This window comes from Pholis gunnellus (genome assembly GCF_910591455.1).
Source record: "Pholis gunnellus genome assembly, chromosome: 7".
NCBI lineage: Eukaryota > Metazoa > Chordata > Actinopteri > Perciformes > Pholidae > Pholis > Pholis gunnellus.
Window position 1 is genome coordinate 20,345,252 of NC_136533.1, and position 12,207 is coordinate 20,357,458.

The window sequence follows — 12,207 nt, forward strand, 5'->3', positions numbered from 1 at the left end:
TTTGCTCCTTTCTCCGGAATAAAAAACGTGCGGACAAGAACACAGAGGCTTTGATTTGTATCGATTTCCAGTATACTTCTCACCTATCAATTTAGCTGCCTTGTGGCCAGGGACACACTGCTACATTGTAGCAGCAACCATCAATCTGCAGAAGCATCCCTCCTACCAATACACTCATGAAAAATAGATCAGCTGGCAGAAAGCTCCATCACCCTGTTATGACCTCGTGGCTGCAATTAACAATGCAGTCAGTGATGAAAAGCGAACGGATTCGGTGACCTACGCTAAGTGGGCCCTCTTTCATGACTCACGAATGGACTCCAACCCAGCTATTACCGTAACCAAATAATGTGCATCACGCACCAACAATGGAGCAGCACTCACTGAAAAAGGCTAATGCGACTGACAATATCATCGCCTGCTACTATCATCAGCGGGAACTACTCTTGTGGAAGAAATGGGACCCCGCAGTACCAGCATCCTTTTTACATGAATACTCCCCCTGTGCTGCCTGCGACTTCACACAGACACACACACACACACACACACACACACACACACTCCGTGGCAATAGAGAGGAGTCATCGCAATCACGCCGGGGAGAAAAAAGAAACTTGTGCCTCTTGCCAAACATAGGCTCAAGCTTTTGTGTGTGTGCGCGTGTGTGTGTGTGTGTGTGCGTGTGCGTGTGCGTGTGCGTGTGTGTGTGTGTGACAAAGAGAGGGGAGGACATATCTGGATGTTTGCGAGTGTGGCGACGAGACAGACACACAGAGTGGGTGAATAGCTCATGAATATCTGTAATGTGTTACAGAGAGTGTTTGTCAGAGTGGATGGCGGAGGAGGAGGGGGAGGGGGGCAGAGAGAGACGGAGAAAGTGAAAGACAAGGGGGTGTGAGCCGTGTCTCTCTTCCTCACACACTTTAGGTTTTGTACATGGTTTGGGGGGGGGGGGGGGGGGGGGGGGGTACACAGCTGCTTTTTGTTTCCGCCGCTATCTCCACCTTGGTATCTATATGGCTCTTTGTCAGACTGACTATTTTATCTGTGTGCTTGTTGATCTGCCTTGTCTGACCACCAAATTGACAAGAGGAGAACAAACTGAGAGGAGAGCGCAATCGACTGGAGGGACAGCGTCGCATTGTTCCGTTGTGTCCTTCACACATGGTTACTGAGGCCTTTTGTGTGTGTGTGTGTGTTGGTGTGTGTGTGTGTGTGTGTGTTTGTCCGTCTCTTCTCTGCTTTCTCTACCCACTAGATCTCATCAGAACTCCCAAATAAGCCATTAATCCACTCAGGATGCAGGCTTCTTTTTTTCACTTGGCACATTTCACGATAACACCACGCCACGTCCATTGGCATTTTGCATAATTAGGCCACTTATATCAAATACAGGCGGATTCTAATGGAGCGCTAAGGGGACATATTTACTTTAATTACTGCTCTCACTATCTCCATCCCTCATCGGCCCCCTGCTTCCTCCTGCTCTCATCCACTTCGCTGACTTGGGAGAGTGGGCTGGCGACGTCAGGGGAGAGAAGATTGAAGAAGACTGTGTTTCACCCTCAAAGGTCACACCCTCCCACGGCGGAGTTAAGATAGCGTTTGACCTTATAGCCCACTGCAGCGCCGTGCTGCTCCACCACAGTCGTAAGAGAAACACACGGATAAATATAAAAACTCTGTGTTTCGGGCTCTCCCATTAAAAGAAAAAAGAAAACTCTAAGCAAGTGCACAGTTGTGTGTGTCCCGCTGTGTCCTCTTGGGTTCAAGCTTCTGTGTGTGGGTGTGTGTATGTTGGACTAGGGTGCACGCAATGGGTCTATGCGTTCGCTTACGGGAAGCTTTTAGAGTTAGAGTTGTTTTCTATCAATACCAGCTGACTCCAAAAAGGTAAATGAATAAATAAATAAACCTCCGAAGAGCACTGTAGCACCGCAGACTGTGGTCGCGCCTTCCCACAGGAAACAACACAGAGAAATAGAATGTGGCGGAGACTGAAAACCTCAAAGCCCCACACTAGAAAGCCCATTTGCCAGCCGATTGCCACAGTAACACCAGCGTACATTGAGACAGCAATGTCCACATTGGTATTGGGCTGCTTTCGCTTAAGAGCGTTTGTGTGTCTGTGTTGCCTGTCAAAACTGCAAACTAAAACTCTTAACCCTTTTTTCCAGCGGGCTAGACCATTAGGTCTAAAACGCCTGTGAGAGAGGAGATGAAGGAGCAAGGAGGAAGACCTCGTGAACCGAAGTCAACCGAAGTCAGAAATCACCCCGCCTTAATGACTGGCACTCCTCATCACTGTCATCGTTAGCCTCCGTGGCTTGTCACACCGCCGCTCCTGAACCAGAGTGATTTGTTAAAACGGCTCCATCGACGAAACAGCACTCGGCAGGCAGAAGGGTAATAGGTCTGAAAGGACGAGTCGCACGCAGAAACCTTCTTGGGAGAGACGAGAGGTTAGCCGAAGGTCAGCTTTGAAGAGACGATTCGTCGTGAGCGGTGATGGACGTGACGCGGCTCCATCTGTACGGTGCACGAAGAGGAGGCCACGGGAAAGCGTATAGCGGGTTCATCTATACGCTGAGCATCCTTCATCTTCCACAGCAGAGGATGATGAAGGATGCGACTGAACAATGAACCGGCACATTATTAGTAATGGCTCGACCTAGAAATAGAGACCATTAAATATATGTGTGTTTTGGTATCTCACACTCACACCTGTTGCTGCCGTCCTGACTAATAGCCCAGTCCACTCTTTCTTTGATAATTCCAGATCAATGAACTGCCTCTCGGACTGAGTGAGGGCGAGACAGAACGGAGGGGAGGGAAGTCAGAGAGGATAAAAGAATGAAGTGTGGCTGTCTTTGTCAGGCGTCTCCGGGGGAGTGTACGTGTTTGTGCATGTGTCACCGCGAAGGTCAGCCCTCTTTAGGAGTAACAGAACACCACGGACCCTCTTCGGTGCCACGTTTGAAACACTTTTCCTGGAGACCTCCCTACTCTCTCTCCCTATTTCTCTATGTCTCTCTGTCTCTCTCTGCTTGCAGCGGCTTAAACAGGAACTTTAACAGTCTGTTGGTCACCGCGCCCATAAACGTCCATGACAGCAAATCTTCCCGGCAGACACGCCCAGGTGCCAGCACAGAATTGAAACTGTGAGTATAGCTGTCCTCCACCGTCGACTGGTGAAAGAGAAAGAGAGAGAGAGAGAGAGAGAGAGAGAGAAGGAGAGAGAGAGTGACGAGAGAAAATGACACTGAGGATTTTGAGGAAATAATCGGGGGGAATTAAAGGTCATTAAATCACATTATCGAAGTAAAAGACCAGTTTGAAAGGGTTGGAGGACGTAAAGCAGAATGAAAGGTGCCAGGGGTGGGGTGGGGGGGAGAAAAATAAATGTACAAGACAAAGAGGAGGAGGAATCGATGTGGCGAAAGGAGAAAAAAAAAAAAGAATGGGAGAAAAGTCCTTGCACCTGCACCTGCAGCTCCCAGCTGTGCTGTGCTTATTCTGAATCATTGCTCTACGCACGGAGAGACTGCTTAGCGTTTCATTTAGAAAACAGGGATTTATTGCTAGGGAGGGGGCTGCTACTGTGCCCATTTGTGGGCGTGTGTGTGTGTGTGTGTGTGTGTGTGTGTGTGTGTGTGTGTGTGTGTGTGTGTGAGGGAGTGTTGGGTGGAGTGTATGGCAGATTTTTGTGGAGAGGAACTTGGCTCCCTACCTGAGCATCTATAAATAAGAGTGACCTCGTTCCATCCCACGCACTATAATATGCTGAGATTGGACGTTCCAGTGATTTGAAGGGGGCGGGGGGGGGGGGGGGGGTTGGGAAAGGCACTCGTGATTTTTACATGTGAGTCAGATGTAATAAGTGTGCGTTCATATGATGCACACAAGTGTTTGGTGTGAGTTTTTCCGGACAAGCCGGGACATGCTGATCGGGGGCAAACGCTTTCAGTGGATTGCATTAATGGGCTTTATTCGCTTTATGGGATTCCTTTACATGTGGGGAAGTGTTCAAAATATTTATCGCTACTGCTTCTGTCGGGACAGTCCGAGGATAAAAGATTCCCCCGGGGAGCTGGGCCAGTCTGTAAATCAGGCCGCCAGAGCCGGAGGCCAAAGGACAGCCAGCACCAGACATCTCACCTGCTGCAGATCTGGCACTGTGTCTTTGAGTGAGCAGGAGAATGCATGGCATCGCGTTACTGAATGAATCTAGTCAATGGAAAGCCTCCAGATGGGAGGTGCGGAGTGCATTGGTGTTCAAGTGGGGGGGGGGGGGGGCGGGTCCAAATCAATAAAAACAGAGAGTTAAATAATTTCTTTGTAGGCACTATTAGCCTGAATCATGACCGCCTCAGATCAGAAGATCGAACAACAACGCGGAAATGAGCCAAAGGCTTATCCAATTAAAAATGAATAATACACAGCAGAAAAACGTGCACTAAGCCTACACAGGTCAAACAAGGAATACCAAATGAGCTGTGTTGTCTGATGCCTCTCAAAACATCCTGCAGGAGAACGAGAGAGAGAGAGAGAGAGAGAGAGAGAGCAGCAGCACAACCACACGGTTTCCCAAATGAGCTGTTTTCCTGCCACGCTCCGGGGCTCTCCCATCGTTGCTGTGTTCAGGAACTACTCTCAGCCTGGTTATTTTAAAATTAGCTGCCACTTAAACGTTTGCAGAGTGCCATGAGACGTGCCACTGTCGTTGGAGTAAGTAAGCTGACTTAAATGGTCATTTTCACTGATCTTTATGGAAGGTGTGTGTTGTTTTTTTCCCGTCTACCTGAGGAGACCAGAGGTCAAGAGAGCTGGAGAAGAAGAGCAATCCCCCGCAGCTGGACTTATCTTTGCTCAAGGGCCCCTCGGCATGCCGGAGGTTATTCACGCTAGAAAGTGCACACAAGTGTAAAGAGATGCCACAGAGGCGTCTTATCAAGGAAGCCTTGGTGCTGCCCTTCTCCATAGGAACAGTCAGTCTAAAGACTTGACTGGCAGACTCAACTGTTCCCAGTTCCACCCCCCCCCCCCCCTCTCTCTCTCTCTCTCTCTCTCTCCATATCAAAGTCAGATCAAACGGGCGACTGCCTCCATCACAGTGGGAATTAAGGCTTTATTAAATATCCCGAGAGAATCTACGGCTATGGAGAGCGATAGAGTGAAATACCCAGAGAGACGCCACGAATAGCCGAACACAGCGGAGCGGCCAAGTTACTTCTTTGCCTGCCTGCCCCCCCCCCCCCCCCCCCCCCCCCCCATCCCCCGCCGTCTCTCTTTCGATCTCTCTCTCTCTCCCTCTTCTCTCCTCTCCTCCATCCGCCTGTTTGCTTCCCACACACCCCACACACACACACACACACACACACACACACACACACAAGCCCAAAGAAACGCTCAAGTTGGTGGCTGAGCGGAATATAGATGCGACTGTAGACAAGAGCAGGAGCCGTGATTTGCACATGCACGTACATACACCCCTGCGCTCTCTTTCTTTCTCTCTTAGCCCCCCCCCCCCCACACCCTCTCCTTCTCCACAAAATATTAAATGCATTCCTAAAGTGAGGGACCACCGCAGATCGCCAGACCCGACATCCACTGCCCCCCCCCCCCCCCCCTCCCCCCCACCTTCAGAACTCAGTGCCACGAATGACAGCCATGCGCACACAGGGACCAAACGTGGTGGGGAGGTGGGGGGGTAAACTTGTCCTGGCTCAACACGGACGGAGAGCTGGCAGCGCAGGTGGCTGCGCGTCGTGCGCAGAGTCGGGACAAACTTGACCAGCCACCTACTTGAAGCACCAGAGTAGCCCGAGCGAGACCTCCGAATCGGTGTCCCCCCCAAAAAAAAAGATCTTAAACTGACACACACACACTCACACAGGGGCACGCACGCACGCACACGCACTCTACCGTCTTACCTGGGGGACGAGGAAAGCCAAGAGGATGCGGACTCCAATCTCCATGGTCGGTAGAATTTCTCGCGGTGTGACACAGATTTTCAAGACAGGGTGATGATGTAGGCTGGGTCAGCTCTGCTCATAATTCCACTGTCCAAGCGCCGGGGAGAGAGGAAAGCCTTTCGCCGTGTGCCGCCAGCTGCCAACTTCCCCCAAATACAACTGCAGTCGGATCGGCAAGGCAGTGGATAGTGGAGCTGAGACCACAACCAATAGATTTATGAGGAGGACAGAGAGGGGTGGGGGGGGGGGAGGAGGTAAAGCGGAGGGAGAGGGGAGTGGTGGTGGGAGTGAGGAGTGTCTCTGTGTGTGTGTGTGTGTGTGTGTGTGTGTGTGTGTGTGTGTGTGTGTGTGCGCGCGCGCGTGTATGTGTGTGTGTGTGTGTGGGGGGGGGGGGGGTCTCTATCCAAGCAGAGGGTCACTTAGCATCATGAATTCTTTTTTGTTTTTTTGTTGTGGCCAAATTCAGACACCCGAGTTCTTTTTGCGGAGTTCTGAATGATCGAGGTGCAGCAGCAGGTTTCGTGGATTCTTCATCAACATCATGCGTATCGCCCCCCCGCCCCCCCCTTATCAGACAGCTTTACAGCCCTTATTCCAGCATGTATTATCCGTTCCCCTTCTAGAGGTGATTTACGGCTCCTATCGTCTCATATTCAATGCAAGAGCGCAGGATGCTCGGGGAAGCTTCTGTTAAATGCATCCTGCGTGTGAGCGCTCACAATAGCGGCGATGCCTGCGGGGCAGCCTGGGAGAAAGAAACTTCAGTAATGATCCGTTTTAGGGTTGTGTACTGTACACATTGCAATAGAATTACTGTATACGCTTACATAATGGCTCCAACGGATACATTACTCTTTAGTGTTGTTGACAAGACCATGGGTTTCAATCTTCAGAGTAATTCCTGAATTTAATTTTAATCATAATTTTTTAATTTTTCATTATTATGAACACTGCTTTTCCCTCCTCCCAGCTCTATAATGAATGGTTAATTTGTGTGGGGAATTTTATTTTTATTTTCATTCGGGGTCTCTCTCTCTCTCTCTGCCAACAATGTACAAGTAGTCTCTGTAGCCAAAGCCTGATACTTCTGCAGCATAAACGTCCGCTGTTGTTCAAAAACTGAGCCCCACTGTTGCAGTGGATCCTTCATCATGATAAACATGGGCACTGTGATTTATTCTCACGTCAATCCCACATACACCGCCCTGCTTCTGTATATACTCACTTAAATACCAAATGAAAATAGTCCCCATCTTCATGAACTGTTTACTCAAGTTTATGTATCGTTTGCTAAGAACTACAGTACCTAACTGTTCTTTGAAATAAATATTCATTCACAACCATATAGGAAGAAATAACTTTGGTGCTGAGAGCAGCAGACAGTCTTAATAAGTTGGAATGTATTGAAAGACAGACTAACACATCGTTGGTTTCGTCCTTTAGAAGACAACAAGCTCTTTGCTCAGGTGTCCTTCAGCAAAACACTCAATAGCTTCAGTCGTGCTGCTCTGTAACTGACTGTGACCTCTGAGTTTCCAGTTGGAAATAATCAATTAACTACCACATAATTATTAAAGTGGAGGATGGCTCATTTGAATTCAACCCTGTGGCTGATTAAAGTCCTGATGGCATGCAACATATTTCCACTTGCATACAGTTGATGGATTTTTGTTTAGTCTTTTTATGGTTTCATCAGGTCATATAGGGCCTACTGTCACCAGGGTATTTAACCTGTTTAGTTGATCATGCTGTTCTCATTTACTGCTGTACTTATACCTACCGAAAGTGTTCGGTGCACTATCATTTGTATGTAACCCACATAATGGTGAGCAAGGACGTGCAGGGCTTCCTCTAAGGAAGTCAGGTGATGTAGTATAAAGAGTGTCAAAGTCCGCGCATGGGGAGGAGGGTGGCTGGATAGACAAACACAGGATTTTCACCCAGGACACCGCTGTTTGTGTCCCGTGTGAAAACAAAAGTGAACGTTATTTTACAAGACTTTTGTCACGCAACCGACGCAGTTGACTAATGTCCCGCACATAAGTTACGTAACAAATGTAGGTTTCCTTATTAACCTAACCAAGTAGTTTGGTTGCCTAAACAGGTTCTGCACTGCAGGGACTTGTGAAGGCCAACTGATCGCTTGTGTTTAGGGCTGGATAGGAAAAATAATTCAGGCAAGGAATCTAACTTCATCCCAGGCCAATGTCCACCATATGTAGACTAGTGTAAAGTTGTAATCTTTGTCTGTTTACTTATTCTTACTATGCAAAAAAACTGCTTTATCAAAAAAAAAAACAGCACAGTGTCTTCAGTTTTCAGATTTCATTCAATGAAAGCTACAGGAACACATATTTATAGGCTATATATATTTTGTTTGTGTTTGATTGGCATCTGTAATGACCTCAGAGCTGTGCCAGGTCTTGTGTTGATCACCATGGAGCTCTAGTAGCTGAGTAACTGGGCCCGCCAACTGACAGAAAATAGATGACTGCTGTGCTGTGATTGTCGGATTATCTGGCGATAGCAATGTGCTTTCTTCTGCTGTGACAAGACTGTGTAAACTGTGTATTAACGTGGACAACAGTGTTTCGATGAAGTTGTGAAATTGTACTCATTTTGCAGCTGGCTAGTAGGCTAAGCTAGCTATCTTGCGCCATGTTTTCATGCTACACTCGTTAACTTGTCCCTCACAGTTGTCACTCATCTGACAACAGCAATGTGCTTTCCTTCGCTGTCCCAAGAGTGTGCAGATGTAGCATTAAGTTGTTACATTTTTACTGATTTAGAGGCTGGCTAGTTAGCTTGCTAGCTTGCTAATTCCACTTCCGTGCTACACTGATAGAAATTGAGTGCACGTAGGAGAAATGTACCTCTGCCAGGAATCTCCTTGAATTTAGGCAACAAACCTTCAGGTTCATTTTAGGAAAAGATCATGGTTTGGGTTAAAATAAACCCTTTCTGGCAGAAAGTCTTAAAGGGAAACTTCTCACCTGTGCAAAATAAGCCGAACAATCGATGCAACGATAACACCTTACTTACCTTGTTATTTTGCAGCATTAAACTACACCTTCCTTCGGGGCTTTTCCCCTTTAACCCTCCTGTTATGTTCGTTTCTTAGGTACAGCCATGATGTTCGCGGGTCAATATGACCCGGTGCATGTTTAATCATCCAAAAGTTGTCAGAAACCAAAAAATCCTAATAAATATAGTTTGTACCTCATCACCAACACCCTTACTAACAATTCAATCAGTATTTAGTGGAATGAAGTAATTCCCCCCTCCATAGATCATAGTTCAATGAGGATAACTCACTTGTTTTAATGAAAAATACATGTTAAAACAATTTTTTAGGTACATTGGAAAAACCTAGATGTAAATTGCATTAGTCTACCATAACATGTATTTTTCTCTAAATTATTTTTACATTTTGAAACATTATTTTTTTCATGGGGTGATGTAGATAAATGGAGATGAGACACCTCTGCTGTTTAGGGTCATATTGACCCGCTCACTCAAAATCAAGCTAAATGAGTCATGAGGATTTGTATTGAAAGTAAACTTTACTCATGTTTACTTGTAGTGTTAAGAAACAGACATTTACAAAAATTAACAAGATATAAACACAATGAACGAGGTGTGTGTGTGTGTGTGTGTGTGTGTGTGTGTGTGTGTGTGTAGGTGTGTGTGTGTGTGTCTACACAGCACACGAGTGTCATGAGTGTCCAGTAAGCTGCTGTGTTGCATGTATCTGCAGAGTGTAATGTTGGTAGGACTCCCAAGCAACCCTTTCATATGTTTCTCTCCTCTCCTGCTAAGTGTGGGCGGAGTTTTCCCACAAGAAAAAAAAAGGTTCCTGCCAAAATAGTATCTTTCTCGCACAGGTGCGGTAGTGAGACCGCACCTATGTGCGTGTGTGTGTGGGTGTGGGTGTGTGTGAAATGGGGTGAAACATGTTGGGAGGAGTAAGAGATACTTTGTCTCACATTTTCAAAGAAAGAAATGGTCTAAACTTGACCCTTCTGACCCCTTACAGCCTCCACTTTCACTGCCGGGTCAAATTGACCCGAACATCATCTCTGTTATATAAACCTACAGGGGGGGGTTGCAAATACATGATATTTTTTTTATTTAATTTTTTTCACGTTGATTACCCTAATTAAGGCAAGCAGAAGAAGTTTCATACAGAAAAAGTACTTTAAAATATTTTTTCTAGATTTTCAAACTTTGAAACGGGTCAATTTGACCCGCAACATAACAGGAGGGTTAACGCCTCAGCAACACTACCTACGCGAGCAGTGCATGTGTGTCACAGAACCTTTTGGGATATTTTTAACATCCATCTTAACAAGTTAGAGCATCCACAACTCCTGCCTGAGCAGGTGCAGCTTTGCTGGGTGTCACCTTTAACTCTCCCTAGGATTCAAGGTTGTGCCTATTGTTTCATGCGGGTCTCAATGAAAATTATCTTTTGACAGTATATCGCTATCCATTGGTACAGTTCCGATGTCTATACCTGTAGAATGTGTTACAGAGATGAAAAAAAGTAAACTCAACACTTCCTGTTTCTGCTTCTAAATAACAGCCCTGTAGCATCTTTCTTTGGACAGAATCACTTAATTTGCAAATTTAAGGCTTTTAATCTGTCAAATTTGCAGGACAGTGTTGTGAAAAATGTCTTGACTTGCACAGCTCCACAAATTATCAGAAAACCAGTTTTAAAAATGGATTGTTATCAGTATTTACAAATGAACACACATGTAACCTTTTTCCTGTCAAAAATAACTATAAATGACATATACAAATGAATTATAATGCAATGAAATGAAACACTTTCATTATGAAAGCAAACATCACGTAGAAAGTAGAGAGCAGCGTCGCGCCACAGCGGAAATGCTGTCGGTGTTGAACACGACTCACGGGATGGACGCAGCGTGGCCCGGGTGTAACTGCGATGTGCGCTGAATCCGTGGCGGGATCAGCTCAAATTGCATTGTGTCTGAAAGAGCCATCCCAAAAAAGAGAGTGTGGCGAATGACGGTGAAGTTTATACACATCAGCACTTCCTGACACCACAGAGTGTTATTCAATGAGCACACACACTTTTTCTCATTCTGGGCCCAAAGGTCAGATGTCTATAAAAGTAGCCCATCAGTCTTTCTTAGGGGGCAGAGCTGTCAAAGAGCACACTTAATCTTCATGCAAAGTACCCTTAACCTCCAACACAGACAAATAATACAGAGTGAAACAGACAAATGAGTCTGCTGTGCAGAGGAAGAGCAGAGGAACTCTGAGATAATGGAAACATTCAGAGCTTCCCTCCGCCTCTCTCCCTCCCTATTCTACCTTTCTGACCGTTTCTCTCACACACACACACACAAACACGGTCATCAGACGGTGTATGATATGGTGACAGATTTCTGATTATATCCATCTTGAGCAGGGGGAAGGAAAAAGGTAAGCATCCCAAAAGTCAGGTGTGTGTGTGGGGGGGGGGGGGGGTTCAGTGTATGTCTCAATGCCTTTCTTTTCTCGATGCATGTGAAAAATGAGGGCAGGAATTGTTGTGACGCCTGAGGAATTGCTTTTCCGGACATTTTCATTTATCAGTAAAGTAAAGACATTGGGTACATATTAGCAATGACTGCCTGGTAGAAACTACACAAGGGCATCTGTCGAGGAACCAGTGCTCTATGCTAGAGAGGAAGATGACTGAAATAATCAATTAAGATGCCATGGGTGGATGTCAAACAGTTTCTAACATTCCCTGTCCCATACTTCTGAATCATCCCTAGATGTTTTAGATTTCGGGAAATCTCAGAAAGAAAGTCATTTTCAGTCCATTCAGTAAGCCATGAGGCTGAGTGGAATCAACAAATCATGACAGAAGCGTCTGTTTGGTGGCACAGGAAGAGTGAGGCTGGCTCAATCAGTCTGACAGCTTTTAGGCTCAACTCAATTAGTCCAAAATGCTCATGACTCAGTTTTGTAAACACAACGAAACAGAGGGAATCTTAATTACCACATTTTGACAGATTTATCTTTCTGGAAAATTGATAATTGCAATGATCTTCAGTCTACAGAACTCAGTTTTTCATTTCTGACATTATTCTTTGTTTCAGTTTCAGTTGCACTATTTCCATCATCTGAATGCACTTGTGGAGGTACGAGGTGCACTGCTGAGCAATTAAAGGAAAATATCAATAATGGTTTATGACATGAATAGCCATCA

General features: G+C 46.1%; 1 protein-coding gene across 1 annotated transcript in view; it reads right to left on the bottom strand.

Annotated features, from left to right (window-relative positions):
* cdh13 (cadherin 13, H-cadherin (heart)) overlaps positions 1 to 6,090 on the bottom strand; it is a 292,151-nt gene extending 286,061 nt beyond the window's left edge. Inside the window, exon 1 of the mRNA XM_079163343.1 lies at positions 5,934 to 6,090. Coding sequence (XP_079019469.1) covers positions 5,934 to 5,978 — 45 coding nt within the window. The 5' untranslated portion in view covers positions 5,979 to 6,090. The remainder of the gene's footprint in view (positions 1 to 5,933) is intronic.
* Between the last annotated feature and the right edge of the window lie 6,117 nt (positions 6,091 to 12,207).